The sequence below is a fragment of the Colletotrichum spaethianum genome (genome assembly GCF_022836535.1).
Source record: "Colletotrichum spaethianum MAFF 239500 DNA, contig60, whole genome shotgun sequence".
Classification (NCBI taxonomy): domain Eukaryota; kingdom Fungi; phylum Ascomycota; class Sordariomycetes; order Glomerellales; family Glomerellaceae; genus Colletotrichum; species Colletotrichum spaethianum.
In genome coordinates this window covers 195,097-217,868 of record NW_026054830.1, presented here as the reverse complement: position 1 = coordinate 217,868, position 22,772 = coordinate 195,097, and the positions used below count along the sequence as shown (strand labels likewise).

Below are 22,772 nucleotides of genomic sequence, written 5' to 3'. Positions count from 1 at the left end.
TTCTCCGCCAAGGTACCTCGCTGGAGGCTCTGGGTTATCAGAGACTCAAGTTAGACAGTCATCCAACAGTAGATAATACATGCATTCGCCAACCGGGACTCAGCTAAACTGGTTGATCCCCTTCGAGATGCATGGGGCATGTCGCGCCAGGCAGACCTACAACGAATCAAAGCAAGAGATAATCAAGCCGACGTTTCTCGTCAGTTCCAATCCCCTTTCACTTTGAGCTGTAAAACGTTGCTATACGGACGTCTTTGGTTGCAGTACGGTGTCAGTTGCAAGAGAACTTCTCCTTGTTCGTGTAAAGCCGGAAACGGCACGTAGGCAGCAACACCCTTTCTCCCCCAGCCCTCAAGGGTGAACGAGGTCGGGGAAGAGTCACTCAAAGCATTGAAAGACGAGGGAAAATTCACACTGCTTCTGCCTAATAACCCTGGACTTCTGAAATGGAAGGCACAGCACTTTTGATAGACTCTCCAGGAGAGCGGGGTTCCCCTCCTGCTTTGAAGCGCCATGGTTCCGTTAGGTGCCCTGCAGTGTAGCGGGGTCTTTCGCTGAGGCCTTTGAGGCCGGCTGAAAGACGATTGTTTGCAGTGCCCTGTGGCTAAATTCTCCAGGCACCAGAGGTAATGGACCCACATATTCACCAAGAGCAAACGCTTTGAACCAACCAAAGCGCCTGCCTCTCTTGCCCTTTGCCTGGTGTTTCTCTTTTCTACGGGTAGCCACACTCTCTGTGCCTTCCCTCTTCTCCACAACCAACCGCCCGCGACCCCAAAACCATCCAACCCAACGTCAGCCTGCCTGCTAGACGTGATTCAAAAGCCATCTCCGACCGCACATCATTACACTCCGTTTGTCGACATCACTTCGAACCAGACCAAATCACGTTTGTTCTCGCCCACGAACGCAACGACTTCGCCACCATTTTACTCTTTCGAACCGTAAGTGACCAATGCACATGGCCTGCGATTTCTTCCTCGGATCGACTCTTCATCTTCCCCGCCATCCTCCACCACCAAACAACCTCAGCCGATCAGTCCATCAATCAACACTCGCCCATCGCAACTCACCACTTCTAAGCTGACGCTCCCCAGAACAATATCCCACAGTCACCCATATACTCCAGTCAAGATGGCCGCCGAAAAGAAGGACTCCAAGATCTGGGTGCAGTCCAACGACAACATCACCATCCCCGTCGGTACGTTAGACCCTTCTTACCACCACTCGACCCCGTCGCACCTTGCTGACCGGATGATTCTAGACCGCGTTGTCGCTGAGCGCTCCATGCTCATCAAGAACATGCTCGAGGATGTCGGTGACGACGCCATCAGCCAGGAAAACCCCATTCCCATCCCGAACGTACGTCGTTACCCCGCCACTGCGTCACCTTTGGGCATGGCGCTAACCTTTTTTCTTTGCAGGTGAACGAGGCAGTCCTCCGCAAGGTCATTGAGTGGTGCGAGCACCACCGCAACGACCCCGTCCAGACCCAGGACGACGAGAACGATGCTCGCAAGAAGACCACCGAGATTGAGGAGTGGGACCAAAAGTTCATGCAGGTCGATCAGGAGATGCTCTTCGAGATCATCCTTGTATGTTGCCCACTTACTGAGTTATCTAACAACGTGCCCAAGCTGATATCTGTCTAGGCCTCCAACTACCTCGACATCAAGCCCCTCCTCGACGTTGGCTGCAAGACCGTCGCCAACATGATCAAGGGCAAGTCACCCGAGGAGATCCGCAAGACCTTTAACATCACCAACGACTTTACGCCCGAGGAAGAGGAGCAGATTCGCCGCGAGAACGAGTGGGCTGAGGACCGCTAAGAGCCTTGGTCGACTCGGGTGGTGGATGGCCGGAGTATGGGTTCGAATCCCTCTTCGGATATCTCTCTTCACTCCTAATGTGTGATGCATCGTACTCCGGCGTTTATGACGATCGCTCTTTGATTCGGTTTCGGTTACCTGGAAAGTTTGCGGGTTGCTCCACAGGTCAGGATTTGGGTGTTCATGGACAGGGACATCAGGATGGCGAGTGAGGCAGTCGATACACAGGACTACCTTTTGCGAAGCAGACATGCTCTGCCAGTTGGTTTGCTAGACAGTTATAGCAAGATATCTCAGTTCTCATTCTCGTTGAACTTGGGCACAGTTGGACGGTGGCAGTGACTTTTTCTCATTTGCTCGGTAGAGCCGGTACGGTTCCCTGCGGGGTCGTGGTTGTGATGTCCACCAGAGCCAGGGACCTGCGGAAGTTACATTGCAAGCCATGGGCGGGACAGCTTGCGTTTAGCTACGTGTCGAACGTACGTTTTTGCGTTTCAATCTACTTTGGGCAGCAAGCCTTTACTGTTATGTTTTGAACCGCCCGAAGATAGCGGACATGGCAGGGGAGCCGGCACACAGGAACAGGAGCGACCGATAACCCGGGTCGCTTCTGAAAAAATGTGTGAAAGGTTCATTCATGGCGCCACCCGTCTTATGGCAGGCAGCTGAGCAGCGGCTCAGAGGGAGGGTGTCGACTCGAACCGTGACATGTATAGTATGCTAATTCCTATGACGGGAATTCGTCAGGGCTCCAGGCGTCGTAGTGCAGCCGACGATATAGTCAAACTGAGTAAAGACTATGTCGTCAATCTGGGATTGGAGACAGGGCCGAGCACGAATGGCCAGACACAGATTACGTGCGAGCCAGACTGATGAGCCGGACCCTGAGCGACCGACATCATCACGGATATCCAGGCGAACGAGGAGTCGTGGGGGCCTCGTGTCTTCGTTCAGAGGCATCAATGATTTTGCATTTCCTTTCCCTATGACCGTAACATGCAATACGTAGAGTCTAGCCGAGCCGGGCATTCCCATTTTGTTTCCCCTCCATCCTGTGAGACTCCCTCCCCCACGAATCGGGACTCGAGCCAGTGGGTATTTGTTGAGTCCGTCAGAGTGACCCCTCCCAGTTGTGAAAGAAAATTTCCCAAGTCGAGCGCGGTGTCGTCGTTTCGGTCGGCGGTACCATGGAGACTGGGAAAAGCCCGCAGGGTATGGCAAGGGGATTTTGAAGAGAGAAGGAGGCGAGTGGTTTAGATGCCGAGCTTGCTCTTGCGCCAGTGGCGTCTCTTCGCGTTGTAGCTGTGCTTCACGTCAGTGCCTGTTTGATGAGGTTTCGGGGTCGAGGTCTCGGTCCGGCCCTCCTTCACGAATGATGGAAGGGGCCAGAGGGAGCGCTCTCGAAGGGCGTATCGTACCGAATGGTGTTACCGGTGCGAAGACGGATCCATTGGGGGATAGGGCGGTTCTGCTTCTGCGCCTTGGCGAGCTTCTGCTTCGTGCGGAAAGACTTGTGGCTCTGTATTCGAGGAACAACGTCAGCGCTCTGCTTCCGGGTTGGGGCTTTCTCGCCGCGGTCCCCTTCTCGGATCGTGATGATGTGTGTCGACCCCTCCTCTCTCAAAGCCCACGAACCCGCGCGACGGCGAACAAATCGCGGGGTGCCTCCTCCGACATCCGGTTTCCAGGTAAATTCGACCGCGGGGTATCACATCATCATCGTCGTCGTCGAAAGGGGGCGCGCATAGAGGGCGTGGGCATCACGTACCGGCATTTTGACGGCTGTGCTGATCAAAGTGGTCGAGTCCTTTGGGTGCAGTTGTGCTCTCGATGGGTTGGGGAGGAATTTCTCATTTCTAGAGAATTCGTGCGCACGAGGCGTACCTGGGTTAGCGAGCCCGCAGTTGCCCTGATTGGCGGGCAGGGCAAGAGGTGGGGTCGGTCACGCTTTCTGGAAGAGTCACTGCACTCACTCGCCTCAAGAGGCTCAGCTGTGTGGCTTTCCCTGAAGAGAGTTTTGATTAGATAAGAGTTTCTTATGCTTAGCTACTAAAAGGTTCCTGCCTTAGGCACAAGGACAGAAGGACAGGACAGACTCGCTTATGTGATGGCTCAATACCCAAAGTGCCGATGGGCTCGAGCGGCGGACGATTCCAGGTGGCACCCGTTTGGAGGCCCAGCCCAGGATTCCAACCCATGCATGTCTTAAAAACTGTCAATTAGGGGGAGACCCGTTTTGCGTTACCTCACGCCTCAGGGGAGCAAGCCATTGAGATTATTTTACAACGGTCCTTTGTCCACTGGACTGTAGACAAAATAGTTTTACGAACCGGACGAAACGATCATTTGGCACCAAACGCAAAGGAGAAAAGGACAGACGGGCTTTTATTTTATTTTACCCCTGAGCTTCATCCGAATTGTTGGGTTTTTCTTTACCAAGACGGACACGGGTGCCACGGCTTTATACATAAGGTACCCGACTCACCGACAGGAGCGGAGCTTTTCGTCGCCTTCCGTCATTCTGCTGTTGCCCCTTGGGAAACAAGCCACCTTTGCTACCTATTTCCACCACCAACCCTTCTATCCCGAGGCCAACCGCGTAGAGTGACAACATACTGCCTACAGTCGCAAAGCTTCCGAACCCGCAACACCACGCCCCTCGCGTCCCTTCCTCCCAGTTTCGAGCGCAGCATCAACACCCTCGAACGCAAAATCCATCAAAATGGGCGCAAGCATGTCATGGCTCTCCGGCCTTCTGTGGTCCAAGAAGGAGATTCGGATATTGATCTTGGGACTGGTACGCAGCAACCCCCAACGGACACCGCACTGGGCAGCTCCCATCACCGACGCTCTCTGGGGCCGTCGACGCACGTGCGAAGCTGACAAAACCACGGGTGTAGGATAACGCTGGCAAGACGACACTTCTGTACAGATTGAAGGTGAGCTTGCGCTCCAGGCAGCCCCGCCGCTTGCGCGCGCAGGCGCATGTGCGAAACGACTGGGAGGCTAACGTGTTGGATTGCCTAGATCGGCGAGGTTGTTACCACGATCCCGACGATAGGATTCAACGTCGAGTCCGTCACATACAAAAACCTCAATTTCAACGTCTGGGTACGCGAAGCCCCCTGACCCCTCACACGTTCCGGTAAATACTCAAGAGACTGACACGAGCGCCCCGCGCGCCTTGCCCGTAGGATCTAGGCGGTCAGACCAGCATCCGCCCGTACTGGCGGTGTTACTACGCCAACACGGCGGCCGTCATCTTCGTCGTTGACTCGACCGATATCGAGCGTCTACAGACCGCCGCCGAGGAGCTGGGCGCCATGCTCAACGAGGAGGAGCTCAAGGACGCCTCGCTCCTCGTCTTCGCCAACAAGCAAGACCAGCCCGGCGCCAAGGGCGCGGGCGAGATCTCGGAGGCGCTGCGCCTGGGCGAGCTGCGCGACCGGAACTGGAGCATCATGGCCTGTTCCGCCGTCGACGGCAGCGGTGTTACGGAGGGCATGGACTGGCTTGTCGTATGTTGACGCCCTGCCCCTTTCGTTCCCGAGGGGCAAGTTCCTTTTTCCGACAGAGCACTGACTTGTTGTAGCAAACCGTCAACCAGGAGTCATAAACAAGGAGTGTTGACTCCGTAGACCCTGTACAGCAATCCCCTCGAACAACCTTTATATATAACGCCCCTCACGATTTATAATACGGCCCCTTTAGTCGGGTAGAGCTGCGCATCAACGTGTGTTTTGTTGACTTCTTTTTGTTGGAGATAGGGCATGCGTAGGACTTTTGTGAACTTGCGGAGCCGAAGCACCGGCGTTTCGTCTTTGTCAGGGATGAGGCGGATTGCGGAGCGTGGGACTTTGGGGGAAGAGTCACCGGCCAGCCTCGCCAGTCGCCCGCGGCGTCGACGTTTTTTGTTGGCATGACGGGCTCTCGAATGTGAATGGAGTGACACACGTATTGCGCAGATGCATTTCATGAGGCGGCCAAGGGCATGGCGGGGACGAGAGAGACAGAGAGAGAGAAACTCGAGTTGATTCGTCGTTTTATCAGTTTATACGCTTCTAATGCCAGCACGGGGACGTCGTACCGCGTCCCTGGTTCTGTTCTGACACGCCCGTCTCTTGCCAGAGTGTTGGCTGCATCCTACATCTGAATGGCCGTAAGATAGCAGTTGGAAAATGGGGGCGAGTAGGGAACGTTTAGCAGGAGTCACTTGAATCTCGAGCCTCGCTTGCAAAAGGGGCCTTGACGAGGTCATTGCCTCCAGCTCAAATTCAGACTATGGGCACATCCTTGTTACAAACAATGCCGACCCGTTGAGCAACTATCGTTATGAGACCTCCAGCACACTATACCAGCAACGCAACGACCCCTACCGCAACCCCAATGACCACCGCAACATCCCACAGCCGGTCCCTGGCCGCCATTCCGGTCTTGGCAGGAGCCTCCGTAGGGGTGTCAGACGACACGAGCGATGTAGGGCACGGCGCCTCCTTCTGAGAGGGCACCCTCTTCACGGCTGGCACCTCGAAGAAGCACGTCGGCGGCTGGTCCACGCTCGTCGAAGTCGGCTGCGGGGAGGTTGAGGCACCGGACGACAGCCACGTCCACATCCCAGTGGGAGACACCGTGGTGGTTGGGTCGGCCGGGTCAATGCCAGACGAGTGGGACGCGGTGGACGGCGGCCCAGAGGTCTCTGGTGGCAAGGAAGGGTGCTGGTCTGGTGGGGTGCGGCAGCCGTCCGTTTTTGATGGCCCGCATGTTCGGGTGCTCTCGCAGGACCAAAACTCCGAGGTGGAGGGGTCGTTGCAGCAGCGCTGGTCTGCGCGGACACAGACTGGGCCGCAGGCGACTGTGCCCTCAGGGCAGACGGTGTCGTCGTCCGGGGGCGGTGCTAGGTTCTGGCCAGCGGTTGCTGCCGTGAGGGTGAGGAGAAGGAAAAGGGGTATACTGAGTAGCATGGCAGGCCGTTCTCGGTTGGATGAGTCCGCGGAGGCGTCTGTAGCGTGGAGCGTTGTGAAGATTACCGACAATACTAGATGGCGTTCTCCACGCGTAAGACAGGGCTGTGGGAATATCATATAGGATTTCTAGTTGACATCAGTGGTGCTGCTAATCAGAGGGTCGACGCGGCAGGTGCCCTCATAACCAAGATAAACATTGTTCACTGTGAACCACTGGTGGGTTGTGGCAGTGAATCTGTGATAGACTCATGTTTGCCCGTAACCGCCCCCTTGTAAAACGCCTCCATGAATGGACGACGTGTTCGGGTCCGGGTCGGATGCGGGTGCAACGTTAGTCTCTCCGTTGCGGAGAGTTTGCCACGTTTGCTCTCTGCTGTTTGCCCTTCACCGTTGAGTGCAGTATGTGTGTGATTCTAGGGCTTAGAGGAAGCCGGGGCAATACATCCAGCCTCTCTGCTCTCATCTAAGCTGAGGTTTGTCATTCATCTGGGAAACAATCGTCTGTATACGTTTTACACTATCCGAGGACCTGTTGGGAAAGGATGTCAAGCCCCGCTCATCGGCATGGCTACAGCATATGGAGGGAAGCCCTTGGGTGTATGTCGACGACATCCGCATTCGACCTCCCAAGCCCGCGCTTCGCATGTCACATGTCACCGAACTTACCCTCTTCAGCTTTATCAAGGGTTCGTGAAAGGCTTGGTTACAGGCCCGAGACGGCACTCCTCTTCAGCCCGTTGTGAGAGAGCGGGCTGGCATTTGCCGTTACTGATAGAAATACAGAACCCGTCGGAGTGAACAAGCAAACTTTACGAACGGCACAGGGGCTCTAGCCCGTATGGTTTTATCAAGGCCGCCCGAAGGACGAGGAGACACGTTGACCGGATCTCTTAAGATGTCCGCTGTGGCTGTATGCTACAAGTTCCCCGTACGACGCTCATCTTTTTATAGCAGGAGAGGTTGTTTTCCTTGAGCCAAGTTTCGCATCTCATTCCATCCGCCGATAGCAACATCGAAGACGTTATTGAAAGAGAAGAAAAGCGTTGAGTTGATATCTATTTCAACGAGTGTATAACAGTTACTGACGGCGTGAATTTGATCTGGTATCTATTCGTTACAGTTTCCGGCGTCGGCAACCTGGTTCCCGCCAAATCAATGCTCGACCGCTGTCATTGCGTGACAATTGTAAGTATCGCCCGATGAAGCCTTCACCTTGGGATCACCAACTATGTGTCCGTAGCCGTGAGAGCTGGAACGTTGTACACCCGGCGCTGTAGTATGTCGCCAGTTGACAGGGTTGTTTGACAGATGTCACTGGGGTCCAATGGGCTGATCCCTGTCACTTTCTGCACCTCTTTCAGTGTCGACTGCAGCTTGCAGCTTGCCACATGCAGCTACGGAACGACTTGGCTTTCCGGGATGCTTTCCGCATCGGCAGCGACCGTCTGGTTTGCTAAGGAAAGTTTGAATTGTCCTTTACAGTCTCCTAGGTCCCTGGCGGACTGAACGGAACTTGCCTCTTGCCGACTGACTGATGTCGGATTGTGCCGAGTTCCTGCTCCTCTCAACAACAGAATATTTTGCGGTTTGCTTGGATTAGATCTTTTCTAATAACTTTACCCAACATACTGGAGTAGACCTTGCAAACCAACAGCATGCAAAACAATAGATGTCCAGGTTAAAATGCAAGAACCCGGACACCCCCGGGATATCGCCGAGATGCGACGTCTTAGTTCTCGGCGTTTGGCCGACAGCACCCTTCCAAAGCAGAGCCCGCGGCGCCCGGGAATCCCACCGACGTTCATCGGCTCGCCAGCCGAACCTGGCGTGCGGCCATGTGACACCGCGAGATAGAGGCTTTGCTTGGACCTCGGCCGCTGCGAGGACGTCTCTGGTGTGGACGCGACTTTGCCGTGGCGGAACCGCTTCGCGCGATCTCGGCGATAACACGATACTGGCTGCTAGTCTTACGCTCCACTCCCAGGCCGAGGGAAAGCCATGGCGAATGGGGCACCGCCGGATTGGACTGCCTTTCTGGCCAGGGCTAGTGATGTCATGGCAGCTCATCTGTCTGTCCCGAATTGGGCAAAAAACACGAGGTGAGCAGGCGCGGCCGGTGAGTCGCGTTCGGTGAAGCGCGATACGGCTGTGAAGCCGGCGAGGCCCCAAGGCCAGGCTATGAAAGGGTGCGGATTGGCGTCAGAGGTCAACTCAAATGCCGGGTGCTTTTTGGCCTTTTGGGAAGGTTCAAGGTCCTGTGTTACACGCTGGTTCGCCAAAGCCTATGGCAGATATATGCGATGATCAGCCACGGCATCGGAGGTGTTTGTCCGCCGGTGATCTCAACGCGACGGGAAGCCAGCCCGGCCGCCGAGCTGCATGTAAGTGGCCTGATGAGCGCCTCCAGCACCAGCATGTCCATGCTGCGCCTTTCCTCTCTGCGAGCTCTCGGCGAGTTTTCTCCGCATCGCCAAAGGCTGGAATGTCCCCAAGCCCGACGTCAACGCATCCAACGTCTTCCCCCGCAACATCTGGGGAGGTCAGCAAGACCATGTCATGACTGGTGCACCCGGCAAAATCCAACTTGGCAGTGCGTGGTGGAACCCCGCCGTTGTCGGAGGGGCCAGGAAAGCAAGAAAAAAGCAGGTTATCTACGACCTTGAATAATGCCGTGCAGTTACTCGGAACTGCCAACGACTGAATGCGAGTAGGCTGCACGATGTGTCAAAATTACTAGTTGAGCAGAGCCTCTACACCAAGAGCCTCGAGTCAAGCTGCTTTCCAGCAGGACTAACAGGTTCGCTTGTCTTCCACAGGCATGGCAGGGCCGCTAAACGGTTGACGCTTCACTCACATACCTCAGCAACAGGGGTGGAGCTACAAGGGGTGGGTGGCCGAACGACGCTAGGAAATCTCGCGATGGAGCCTCCCGGTGGACCTCGGCCATCCCAAGCTTGCATTCATCGGCCCTCCCATTGGCCCCATGTCCCGCCGGAGCTTCACAAATCTGAGAGAACGCCCCCTTGCCCGGCCGACGCATGTCGTGCCCTGGGTTTCTGCTTCGTAACTTGAACGCCCTGACTGGGAGGAGCTTCTGGCTCCAGGAGCCGAAGAAACTGGAGCAGCTGGTGGGAGAGAGGGAGGGGCCGAGGTGCTACGAGGGTCCCGCCATCTTTTCCTCTGCCGTAGAATATTTATCTTTCCCCCTTCCCTTCAATTGGACCCCTGGTGACCCTCTTTGATCTGTCTTTGACCTGACTTGCCGTCTGCCGCCTGTGTTTGTTGGTATTCAACCTTGGATCCAAGTCAACCGACCCCCCTTCGAAGCTTTACCCTCTCCCACCCCAACGAAGACGAGACCAGACCGACAAGATGGGTTCCGACGAGAAGCCTCCTTCCACCTACCGGTACAACGAGAAGCCGACTTACACCACCTCCAATGGCGCCCCCGTCGAGAACCCCCAGGCGTGGCAGCGCATCGGTCCCCAGGGCCCTCTGCTGCTCCAGGACTTCCACCTGATCGACCTGCTGGCTCACTTTGACCGCGAGCGCATTCCCGAGCGTGTCGTCCATGCCAAGGGCGCCGGTGCTTACGGCGAGGTTCGTTGAAGAGTCTTTGTTTGGGGCGGGCGCGAGCGAGCGGGATTGCTGACGCCGCGGCTGTAGTTCGAGGTCACCCACGACATCAGCGACATTTCCTCCATCGACATGCTCAACCAGGTCGGCAAGAAGACCAAGGCGCTTGTCCGTTTCTCGACCGTCGGCGGCGAGAAGGGCTCTGCCGACTCTGCGCGCGACCCCAGAGGTTTCTCCGTCAAGTTCTACACCGACGAGGGCAACTGGGACTGGGTCTACAACAACACGCCCATTTTCTTCCTTCGCGACCCGGTCAAGTTCCCGGTACTTTAGTCCGCCGATTGCGTGTGTTTGGAGCATCGTATTAATGTGTCTAGGTGTTTATCCACACCCAGAAGCGCCACCCGCAAACCAACCTCAAGGATGCCACAATGGTAAGTCTCACCACCAACTCTCGATGGAACCGCTTCTAACTCGAACAGATGGTAAGCAATGACTCCCAGGCTTAGTATGCATCTTATTGACGTCCCAATTGTTCGACTACTGGACGAAAAACCAGGAATGCATCCACCAACTGATGCATTTGTTCTCTGACCGCGGTACCCCCTACTCCTACCGCCACATGAACGGCTACTCGGGTCACACCCACAAGTGGACCAAGCCCGACGGCTCCTTCGTCTACGTCCAGATTCACCTGAAGACGGACCAGGGCAACAAGACCTTCACCAACGCGGAGGCCGCCAAGATGGCGTCCGAGAACCCCGACTGGCACACGCAGGACCTCTTTGAGGCCATCGAGCGGGGCGAGCACCCCAGCTGGACCGTCTACGTCCAGACCCTGACCCCCGAGCAGGCCGAGAAGTTCAAGTGGAACATCTTTGACCTGACCAAGGTCTGGCCTCAGAGCGAGGTGCCTCTGCGGCCCTTTGGCAAGCTCACCCTCAACAAGAACCCCGAGAACTACTTTGCCGAGATCGAGCAGGCCGCCTTCGCCCCGTCCCACCTGGTCCCCGGCGTCGAGCCCACCGCCGACCCCGTCCTGCAGTCCCGCCTCTTCTCCTACCCCGACACTCACCGCCACCGTCTCGGCGTCAACTACCAGCAGATCCCGGTCAACGCGCCCCTCAACGCCTTCAACCCCTTCCAGAGAGACGGCGCCATGGCCGTCAACGGCAACTATGGCGCGAACCCCGTACGTCTTTGCATCGCCCTGTATTTGCTGGTAGGAACGTAGCTGACCCTCCCTCGCAGAACTACGCCTCGACGTTCCGCCCCCTAAACTACAAGCCCGTCAAGGCCGTCAACACCCCGCACGAGAAGTGGGCCGGCGAGGTCGTCACCGACCTCTTCGGAGACGTCAAGCCCGAAGACTACGAGCAGGCCCTCGGTCTCTGGAAGGTCCTCGGCCGCCAGGAGGGCCAGCAGAAGAACTTTGTCTCCAACGTCTCGGGCGCCCTGGCCGGCGCCCACCCCGACGTCCGCGCGCGCACCTACGAGATGTTCTCGAGGGTCACGCCCGAGCTCGGCGCCGCCATCAAGAAGGAGACGGAGAAGATTGCCGCGTAAGTGGACGAGCCTCGAGATGACTGAGTGTGATGCTGACTGCGACAGGCCCGCCAAGGACGTTCGCTCAAAGTTGTAAGCGAGGATGGATTTGGCTGTGTAGAACAGAAGACGGAAGCGGCACTCTTTCGACTTTATGTATGTCGGGGCAGAGCCAACGTGTGCGGCATCCGAGGCCATCGAGGAAGAAAGGGTAGTCGGGAGATCGCGTCAGCTGAGCACTGGCACGAGAGCGATGTAAGACAAGCTCAGAATACCCAAAACAGAGTACGATTATTCCAAGATGCTAGTCTACAAAGTTGCGACATGGAAAAAGTCTCGGGCATGAATCCGATGCCCTGGTATATGATTTGCGCCTGGTGTCCCTAATCACTATAGCCGCTCCGTACCGACCACCCGCTCCCTCGCGTAGAGTGCGGGACTCCTCGGCTCGATCCCACTTACGCATTCCGTTTCGAAACAATGTCGGTCTATCCTCGAGAACGAGTTCCGGACTCTCGGTTCGACAGGAAACTCGATCTCAAAACGTCCTTGGAGGGACTAGCAGCAGCAGCAGCAGCAGTCGAGGCACTCGTAGCAGCAGAGACCGGCGCAGATACCGCAGCAGAGGGCCTTGATGAAGTGGGAGTCGTCTGTTAGCTATCGTGCTTCGCAAGGAGAGAACCTCGCGCATCAGCTTCCCCGGCCTTTCTTTTACGTGACTGGACAGAGGTCGATGTGGGCTTTCAGGCGCAGGCGTGGGAAGTCGAGAATGAAGGGGGGGGGGTTGGAGGCAAAGATGGGCTCTCTGGGGGGCTTTTGGTTGGTCTACTTACTCCGCCATCGCCGCCTCGCCCGCCGCGGAGGTGCGTTGTTTGGTCCATTGTCATCGGCTCGCTTGGGCGCTGAGTCGTTGCCGGTTAGCTCAGGTTCGGAGGATTGCACAAGTTTGAACCGACTGTTCAGAGGCGGAAGAGAGCAGCTCGATGGGGCAGGTTGAATTCTCAACCGCCGGTGAAACAGGTGTTGGGGTCAGGACTTACCGGTTGCTCGGCGTTGAACTTCTGCTCCGAGAGCACGGCTGGCGCAGGCTCTCTTGGCATCTGATTGTACTCGATCTGGGCCGACATCTTGACTTTTGGTGATTATATATTATTGGCGAAGGCGTCACAGAGTTCTCGTCAAAGTGTACTGCTCTCTGTGTGTTCAGGTAACGTGGATCTCGCGGGGTTTCGTATTCGACTCCGGCCAGTTGTTCGAGAAACGAGGGTGGTGATGTCTGTAAGTGAGGTTGCGCAGCGTTGCAGGAGGACGAGAGGGGGGAAATCAAGGGAAAATCGAGATGACAGTCAGGACGTTGCAAACGGACGTGCGGGACAGCGATGGATCTTTTATTTAAGGTAGGAGGAAGAGTGGGAGCATGGAAGAAGAGTTAGGAACCCGAGTTTGAGGTGCGTGGCCCACGGTCCGGGGCCACCCCTTGTGCATGACGGAGAGGCAGAACCGTGAATTGAGGCCCGGGTAGCAAGGAACAGAAGACGGGACCAGATTGGCGACCGTGGGCTGACGGCCTGCATTTCTCGCCGGGTAGCCTTTTTTCTTTTCTTTTTTTCGGGCGTGTTCTCTCTGTACCTACGCAAGACCACGACACCCGTTGCGAGGGCACTGTACATCGGGCGGGCACATGGAATGCAAAGGAATGATGCAAGGATGGACGAGGCTTGAATCAGGCGGTCCACCGGTTCGGTGTGTTTGAGGGTTTGTTGGAGTTCGGCTGCCGTATCGATCTATGGGATACGCGGAACGTGTCTTCTCTTCTCTCTCTCATACGCACGCAAAAGGTGTTCCGCGGTGAGGACTCACCGTCTGGTAGCGTGATGTGAGCTCGGGATATCCTTTCCAGCAGACTGCGCTGAGACGGGGCTTGCGCCTGACCTCGTGGTTGTGCACAACAGCTGAGGGAATGGGGGGTCCCTGGTCGCACAAGGGGGGGGAACGGGTGGAATGACCTCAGCGGGGGATCGAAAGTGAGGTGCCGAATGCGGGATGCGTCGGTATGACAAGTTGCTGGAGGTCGCACGGTAGCACTGGACAAGAAAGTTTGTTGCTGACCTTGCATCACTGTCCTTGGGATGGAGGTTTCCTCTCGGTGTCTGGGCCCTACCAGAGTTCATGCAACATGATGGACAAACGACAGTAAGACGAGCCGATGTCTGTTGAGGATAGATTCGCAGCTGGGTGATGGCCCCGACCTATTTTAAGGCTTGCTAGTTTCTTCTAGATTTTTTCCAGAGATACCCTGGACGGCCCTCATTGCCCAAGTGGACTTGTCTTCGGAGATCCCGGTTATCCCGATCAAGCGGCATCGCGCGACGCTGACTCGTTACCAATTAATGAACACCCCCGCGGCACGGATAGCGGGCAAGTCTTCAGCTGCCTTGGGGAGGAGCAGTCTTGCTGCGCCGAACCCGAGCAATGATCTGGCGTGGTATTTGCGGACGCTATTACAGGGTTGCAGGGGGTCCGGTCCGCGGGCCTCGATTTTTGTGCTTGTTCAGCCTCGAGCTGAAGTACACTGGACCGACTCGAGAGAGACGCTCTGCATCGGGAGTCGTAGCGAGATGTTTTTGGACGTCCTGAGGACAAGGTGGTGGGTAGGTTTGTTGGGGGTGGAGGGTTGTAGGATTGAACTCGAAACAGTAAGAGACTTGGGACGAGAGGCCCAGTTAGATTGGAGCCAACGGAGTGGCATGCTGCGAGGTCGCTGAAGAGCAGCAACGTAATTAGCATCAACCTTAGAGATACTGAACCCTTGGAGACTTGACAGCTGCTATGGTTTGGAATATCAGATTTGCGTATTGATGTGCATTCCCATCAATGGTGTTGTGCTGCCCGAGTCTATTCTTAACTCCCTGGATGCTCATGTATCATTATAGGGATCCTAGCGTGTTGGCACACAACCTCTGTCAAGTTGCAGCTTGACTGTATGGCGAGTAAGACGGACACAATGAAGCATGTGTGCTGTTTGAAACTGAAAGAACGATCTCTGGCAGATTGCCGCCGGCCGCCGAACCGCGGATCCAGGTTACGGAGCCGGTCGGGATCAGTCAGCGGAGCACCCGGCGCCGGAACGCGGGACCTGCGCATGTCTCGGCAGCGAGCAATCGCCGGGACATGGCAGGTCGCTTGTTGACTGTGGCATATCGTCTCGTCACAGTCTGTGGACATTTCATCGCAAAGATGAATGTTTGGTGGTCTGAAACCGCGTGATTTCTCGGTTAACGCTGAAAACCAGATTGCCGGAAGATGGGCAGTCGAAAACTCGACTTTTGTAATTGAGCATGCAGAAATGAGGCCGATCGCTCCCTACTAAGTGTCTGTGATCGGCTCTTGTAAGCCGTAGTGAGGGTCACTCTCACTCACGACGATTCTCGCGGCAACGAATGTGGACTCGAGGGTACTTGGCCACGAAAACGGCAAAACGAAAATCGCAGGGCGTATAACAAAACGATCTACCCCAATGCAGATGCGCCCCCGGATCCTATTGGACCCCCGACTATTCGTGGCCGTAAGATATGTCGCGCACGCATTCCGCTCAACCAAAATGTGGATCGTCCCCCCGCCGACAAGTCAAACGGAGGGCGTGATGTGGGTTCGCGCCGAGACACCGACTTTAGCTCCCCGGCCACATCGACCTTTAAAGCCGCCGTGCTCGCCGCCGACCTACAACGTTTGACCTTTGAGATCTCGAAAATACCAGGTTGACGGGTGTCCAAGCACAGAAACCCTGTTTTCGACCGCAGGTCTCAGAGACAGGAAACGCAGCCATGTCCTCGCAGACCGAGCTCCAGTACCTCACCTCGCACACCGCGCAGGTCCAGGTACCGGTCCCGGCCCCCGCCAAGACCGTGACGCCGTCTCTCCGGGATCCGTACTGGACGGCCGAGTCCGGCAGCGGCGATGAGCACGAAGCCAATGGCCGGGTCGGCGGCATCCGCGGCGACGTCCACGACTCCCACGACGAGAGCCACGAGTTCTCCTCCCTCCCGTCCGTCGACGGCGGCAAGCAGGCCTGGCTCTTCCTCGCCGCCTGCTTCGCCGTCGAGATGCTCGTCTGGGGCTTCCCCTTTGCTTTTGGCGTTTTCCAGAGCCACTACTCGACGAACCCGCCGTTCGCGGGGCAGCCCAATATTGCCGTCATTGGCACCTGCGCGATGGTGAGTACCCCCCACCCGATGAGATGCATCACGTGTGAATCAGGCGCTGTATACTGACAACCCCAGGGCATCATGTACCTCTCCGGCCCCATCGTCATCGGCCTCCTTCGCCTCTTCCCCCGCGAGTCCCGCCACGCGCCGATCTTCGGCCTGCTGGTGATGTGCGTCGCCCTCGCCGCCTCGTCCTTCTCCCGCACCGTCACCCACCTCATCGTCACCCAGGGCGTCTTGTACGCCGTCGGCGGCGCCATCGCCTACTGCCCGTGCATCCTCTACATTGACCAGTGGTTCGTCCGCCGCAAGGGCTTCGCCTACGGCATCATGTGGTCCGGCACGGGCCTCGCCGGCGTCGTGCTCCCGCTGCTGATGGAGCACCTCCTCGGCCACATGGGCTTCCGCATGACCCTCCGCCTGTGGTCCGGCCTGCTCTTCGTCCTCACGGCGCCGCTGGCCTTCTTCATCAAGCCGAGACTGCCCGTCTCCCAGATGGCGCTGCCGGCGACGCACGCGCGCCCCTTCAGCAACCTGCGCTTCATGCTGAGTCGCCCCTTCGCGCTGCACCAGGTCGCAAACGTCGTTGAGGCGCTGGGCTTCTTCCTGCCGGGAATCTACCTGCCCTCCTACGCGCAGTCCACCCTCGGCGCGTCGGCCTACGCCTCGGCCCTTACGATCCTCCTCGTCAACGTCGCCTCCGTCTTCGGCTGCGTCGTCATGGGCTCCCTCGTGGACCGCTTCTCGGCCCCCTCGTGCCTAATGCTCGCCAGCGTGGGGGCGACCCTCGGCACGTTCCTCGCGTGGGGGTTCTCGTCGAACCTCGGGGTGCTGTACGTCTTCTGCGTCGTGTACGGGCTGTTCGCGGGGGCGTACACGTCGGCGTGGCCAGGGATCATGAAGGTGGTCGTGGAGCACGAGCGGGAGAGGGAGCGCGGTGTCGATCCGAGCATGGTGTTTGGCATGTTGGCTGCCGGGCGCGGGATCGGGAACGTCATCTCGGGCCCGCTGAGCGAGGCCTTGGTCAACGGTGCCCCATGGAAGGGGGAAGCTGGGTTTGGGTACGGTAGCGGCTATGGGACGTTGATCGTGTTCACGGGCGTGACTGCTCTCATGGGAGGAGCCAGCTTCGTGTGGAAGAGAGTAGGGTGGATGTAAGTGGCGGCTCACGTCAGCATGTGCGGCCAGTGTGCCAGAACACTGGATAAATGATGGAAGAGTTAATTGATTCTTCTAAATGATAACAAATGATCCTTGTCAGATGATCTATGTCTCCGAACCTGCCCCTATTTTATTTTCCGGATGGCGATGTAAACCCTTCTTTACCCAGTTCTCGAAACCCTGTAATGCATTCAATGCTTTTTATAACAAATAATGACCACCAGCCCTTTCCCGTGTATCGCGTACGCCCGAAAACAGTCTCACAAATGCAGTTCTTTTATATCAAACAGGGGGTTGGCACCGCCCCCTACGGGTAGACGGAGTCGCCACGCGCGAGCAGAGGGCGCTGATCCCACTGGTCCTCGTCGATGCTCTGGTCGTCCTCCTCCTCATCCTCGCTCGCAAACTCGTCGGTGCGGTACATGAAGTACTGCGCAAAGATGCCCATATCGAGCAGCAGGGTGCCCAAGCTTCCCGCCAGCCAGCTCAGGTTAACCAGGATGTAGCGGCCGTAGATGGCGCGCGCCTCGCCGGGGGCGCACTCGTTGTGCTTGCAGCGGGGGTCGAAGGCGAAGATGCTGAGCACGTAGGTCAAGTTTCCCAAGCATGCGAACAGGAAGAAGAGCATGCTGACGCCCTCGGTGGACTTGCGGCGGTAATTCAAGAGAAGCTGCGGCAGGCGGGATCCGAGGTAGAAGACGGCGCAGAGCCAGCCAAAGACCTGACCCAGAGTGTTGAAAGTCAGGGCGTCGTTGTCGTTGGCCTCGTGGCCAGGCTCGTCAGTGCGCGAGTACTCGCGGCTGAGGAACCAGCCGACGACACCGGCGGCGCAGACCATGAGGACAGCGGTGGTGTTCCACAGGAGCGCCTGCATTGTCGTCGTCGGCCTCGGAGGAGGGGCGGGCGCGCTCTCGGGGCGCATTGGCGCGGCAGGGGAGAGGTTGGACCAGTCCGAGCCGCGGCGCTCGCGGTCGAGGATCGATGAGGGCAGGAGACCGGTCCGCTCGTTCGGTTCGCCCGTACGGTTGCGCGGCTTCGGGGCTGGCGGGACGACCTCATCCTTCCAAGTGAAACCGCGGTAGTAGAAGCACTGTGCCAGGAGCACCATATCGGCGATCGTATAGTAGATTGCGAGGATGATCTAGGGGTAGCGGAGTCATAGCGTTAGCCAGGGGTCCTCGAAGCAGTATGGTGAAAGCAACAAGTTTGCAAGGGCTCCAACGCACCATGGTAGGGAGAACGCCCTGGAGGACAGCGCCGAGAATGTTGAAGACATCGCCCGCCAGCCAGACGATGATGAATTGCAGCGACAGGCCGTCGGCGCTGCCGCGACGGAAGTTCTCGAGGATCTGGGGCGAGAAGACAACGACCCAGCAGGCAATTGAGATGGAACTGAACGCATTGGGTCAGCACTGGAGGGGCAACGGTTCCATGACGAGGGGCAATCGAGTGCTTACCCGCAGATGCCAGATATCGCCTCAACGTCGAGGTTGAGAGGTGCGGTAGGGGGAGCCATGATGCGGTTTCGAACAACACAGGAAAATGCGACGAAAGAATTAACAAAGGGGAAATGAAGCTATGAGAAAAAGATCCGGAGTTGCAGAAGCGTAGATAATAGACAACGATTCTAGAACAAAAACAAAAGGCCTTTTCAGGAGCTGAGGCGGTAATGGCTAGAGAAAAAAGAAGGGAAGAAATACCCTCCTAGAATCTGACGATGGAGTAGGAAGACTTTTTCGCATGGACAAGACATTTGCATTTCGCGAAGATGGTCGCTATTTCCCAGGGCCCTTTTTCGCCCGCTTCCGCTTCCGCTTCCGTTTGGTCGGGGGCGGGCACCCGCGCCATCAGTGTCCACGTGCGCTTGCAAGTTTCTTCGGGGCCCAGCTGGGATTTTTGGCGAGGAGCTGACGGGTCACGACGTCACTGCGACCGCCGGAAAAAGAGCAAAACGCGGGGGAATGGGCGCTAGGGGGCGCTGAAACGTCCACTTTTTACAGCTGGCTTGGTGCAGAGTCGGTGCATTCAGCTTTCGTTTTACGTACCTTGCACAACAAGAAGGGCTACATGACTAAGCTTTCCATACCCATGCCAGCACCTCGGCAAGATCTCTCTGGGCAATATCGAGGGTCCAAGTCGAGTGGATAAGCTTAGATAGGCCCTCTGATCTCACTCATATCTGAGATGTCGCAATGGCACTTGCCATTTGGTCTCTGCCATGGCCATGACTTCTTTCGCATCCACCGATAGAGGTCGTGGTATACGGTTGAGTTCGCCTTTGGCTATCAGTCGCAATGGAAGGGCAGGACCTGGAAATACTCTGTTCCCACAGATTCCCATCTATTCAAAACTCGGTTTTGCCATCTGAAATAATTCTTCCCGCCATTTGATACCTCGTCCCGTCTCCATGCACCAGAACAACAAAGTTCGCAATGCTGCGTGCTTCTCGCATGAGGCTGCTACACCCGCAGCGGCCACTCGACGCACCTCCAATTGGCCCCCGAACGCCGCGACAACTCCGGGCCACTGAATGACAAGTCGATTTGGTGTTAAAGCGTCCCGCACGGTTTCTCTGACAAGGGGGATCTGCCGGAAGCTCCATTTATCGGACCTCGGCGGCGATTCGCAATTCACCGTGACGGCTCCATCGCAATGGGTCGCTCACTCCCCCATCTTAACCTACCGTATTCTTCCTATCCCGTCCGTCGATAATCTGATTAATCAGCCATTGGAGCCCGCCGCCACTGCACGTCTATTGGTATCCCACACCTTTTAGACTTCGCAAACCCTTCCCCTGTCACATTGCTTTTATACATTCCAGATTGCTTAATCCAAAGTTCAACACACCGTCATTATATCCAGTTCATCGACGTCGATCACCAGAATCATACCCCGGAAACCCCGCGATAGCCTCACCGTCACAACCCGAACCTCGGCATGGGCTCTCAAGCTTGGAACCTACCCGCACCTGTCGACGACCCCGACTCCATGCTGTCCCGCAAGTTCGGACGGGAGACCGTCAACTACTTTGCCGGCAGCGTCCTCAACCGTGTGGGCTGGCTCCGTACCGACCACACCTTCATCAGGGCCGCATTCCAGTTCAAGGAGACCAAGTTCATGCTCCTCAAGGACCTCGCCCCCTCACCAGCGCGCCCACAAAAGTGCAGTTTGTGTCTTTTGAAGATGTCAAGCCCCTGACTACGGCAGACCCGTTTGGCCCGTCCGAGGAGGATCTGATCAAGAACTTCGACTCGACCGTCACAAAACCGCTCATCATCTTCCTGGGCCTCGAGGAGAGCGCAAAGGTGCCCTTTGAGTACAAGGGCCTCAAGGGCCGGCCTTGGTTTGCTGTCGATGTGACGCCCAGGGGCTCGTACGCCGATGCTGCCAACCAGCTCATCGAGGCCCAGGCCAGCAAGGGCTACAAGTTCCTCGAGGGCATGAGGCCTATGACGCTTGAGCCGGACGCCGGTGAGTTCTTATCATGAACACCTTCCATCTCATTCACTGACACACGTATCAGCCGGTATTTATGCTCAGGCCCGGTCCATCGCAGACTGGAACACCCGCCACAAGTTCTGCGCCGGTTGTGGACAGCCGTCCTTGTCCGGTAACACTGGCTACAAGCGGCTGTGCCCTCCCACCGATCTTGCCGGCTCGGACACTCCCCGTCAACGGGATGAGTGCGCCACCCGCAAGGGCGTCTCCAACATTAGCTTCCCGAGGACAGACCCTACCATGATCGCAGCCGTCATTTCCTCCGACGGCCAGAAGGTGCTCCTGGGCCGCAACAAGAGATATCCGCCCCACTGGTACAGCACCCTCGCAGGCTTCATCGAGCCCGGCGAGTCCATTGAAGAGTCTGTCCGTCGTGAGGTCCTGGAGGAGAGTGGCGTGAGGGTCGGACGGGTGGTCATCCACTCGAGCCAGCCGTGGCCGTACCCCTCGAGCTTGATGATCGGCGCCATTGCGCAGGCCTTGCCCGATGGCGAGACTATCGATCTCGGCAACGACCCCGAGCTGGAGGACGCGCAGTGGTATCCGTTCGAGGTCGTCAGGGATGCGCTCAAGTACGGTGTCAGTGGCCTTGGTGAACCTGCTCCTGAGGGGTACAAGGAGGGTGGCCTCCGGTTGCCCCTCCTACGGCCATTGCCAACCGGCTCCTGACTGCCGTGGTCGACGGTTATGCGACGGCGATCCCAAAAATGTGAGTTGCGAAGCGTTAGGAGTTTGTTGGGTAACGACGTGCCTAGACATGAAAGAATATAGACCTGGATGAATAGAGTTGCCTACCTTGCTTCGAGATGCGATATGCCGTTCTTGTCTGTGTTCTCTTGAAGAGTCTTCATATTATACATGAGACTGCATAATTTCCAACTACGTAGAGCCATGTACGCTATACGGCAGGTTGTCGAAAAGAGATGTCGTGCGCCGTCCAGCTTCTGGGTCATGGATGGGTCGTGGCGTGACAGACACAGCTGTAGGGCTGAAAAGCCGCCAAAACGAGGTCCCCTGAAATCCCTGTAGCGCCCCCACCACCACAGCATCGGACAGCGTGTCAGCGCGGCAGACCAGCACCGGCTCCAGCACCAGCTCCCGCACCTGTCAAGCTCCATCCCGTCCCGTCCACTTCGTCCGTCCACATCCCGCCAATTGCGCCGCCATCGAACCCTCCACCTATCCCGCGGCGCCAACGGCCACACTTTCGAACCTTCACCCGCCCCGTACCATCGCAGCCGGCCTGCTCGAGAGCAACCGTTGCCCACCATGTACCACCTCGCAAAGGGCCTCTACCTCCTGGCCACCAGCAAAGAAGGTTCGCGCGCATGAAACACCGCAAACTGTACCCGTCGTCGCCCTAGCTAATCTCTCCCTCCCGTCGCAGAGTACTCCGTCATTCTTCTTGGCCTCGACAATGCCGGCAAGACGACCTTCCACGAACAGGTCAAGTCCCTGTTCCTCCCCGGGAACCCAGACCCGAAGCTCAAGACGGTGCCGACGGTGGGGCAGAACGTCTCGACCATCACCCTGCCGGACATGTACCTCAAGATCTGGGACGTGGGCGGCCAGCACTCGCTGCGCCGGCTGTGGCAGAGCTACTACGCCTCGGCGCACGCCATCGTCTTCATCATCGACTCGACCGACATTGGCAACGGGAATCTCGAGAACGACAGCTCGGGGCGCCTCGACGAGTGCCGCCTCGTGCTCGAAGACGTGCTGCAGCACTCCGAGACCGAGGGCGTGCCTGTGCTGGTGCTGGCCAACAAACAGGACCGCGAGGACTGCGTTGAGGTTGTGAGGATCAAGGAGGGCCTCGTGAAGAAGGTGTTTGAGGGCGAGAAGGCGAGCAGCATCCGCGACTCGAGGGTGTTGCCCGTCAGCGCGCTGACGGGGACGGGCGTCAAGGAGGCGGTGGAGTGGGTGCGATCCAGAGTCAAGTGGAACAAGGAGTCGCGGCCGCCGGTGATGCGGTAGTCGCCGGCGATGGTTGT

At 57.3% G+C, this 22,772-nt stretch overlaps 4 protein-coding genes across 4 annotated transcripts; 2 read left to right on the top strand and 2 right to left on the bottom strand.

Annotated features, from left to right (window-relative positions):
- Positions 1 to 1,134: 1,134 nt before the first annotated feature.
- ColSpa_12286 (E3 ubiquitin ligase complex SCF subunit scon-3) lies at positions 1,135 to 1,829 on the top strand (the record flags this gene model as incomplete). The annotated part of the gene is made up of 4 exons (XM_049278498.1): positions 1,135 to 1,201; positions 1,265 to 1,362; positions 1,425 to 1,595; positions 1,653 to 1,829. 4 exons carry the CDS (start codon positions 1,135 to 1,137, stop codon positions 1,827 to 1,829), a joined length of 513 nt encoding a protein of 170 aa, XP_049134455.1.
- A 2,722-nt stretch (positions 1,830 to 4,551) lies between these two features.
- ColSpa_12285 (peroxisomal catalase) lies at positions 4,552 to 22,755 on the top strand (the record flags this gene model as incomplete). The annotated part of the gene is made up of 12 exons (XM_049278495.1): positions 4,552 to 4,626; positions 4,730 to 4,768; positions 4,857 to 4,940; positions 5,024 to 5,347; positions 7,503 to 7,532; positions 10,157 to 10,393; positions 10,460 to 10,693; positions 10,747 to 10,803; positions 10,929 to 11,561; positions 11,621 to 11,931; positions 22,066 to 22,096; positions 22,168 to 22,755. 12 exons carry the CDS (start codon positions 4,552 to 4,554, stop codon positions 22,753 to 22,755), a joined length of 2,643 nt encoding a protein of 880 aa, XP_049134452.1.
- On the bottom strand, positions 6,179 to 6,790 carry ColSpa_12284 (uncharacterized protein; the record flags this gene model as incomplete). The annotated part of the gene is made up of 1 exon (XM_049278497.1): positions 6,179 to 6,790. One exon carries the CDS (start codon positions 6,788 to 6,790, stop codon positions 6,179 to 6,181), a length of 612 nt encoding a protein of 203 aa, XP_049134454.1.
- On the bottom strand, positions 12,626 to 13,041 carry ColSpa_12283 (uncharacterized protein; the record flags this gene model as incomplete). The annotated part of the gene is made up of 3 exons (XM_049278496.1): positions 12,626 to 12,727; positions 12,748 to 12,816; positions 12,955 to 13,041. The coding sequence occupies 3 exons, from the start codon at positions 13,039 to 13,041 to the stop codon at positions 12,626 to 12,628; spliced, it is 258 nt and encodes an 85-aa protein (XP_049134453.1).
- Positions 22,756 to 22,772: the final 17 nt, after the last annotated feature.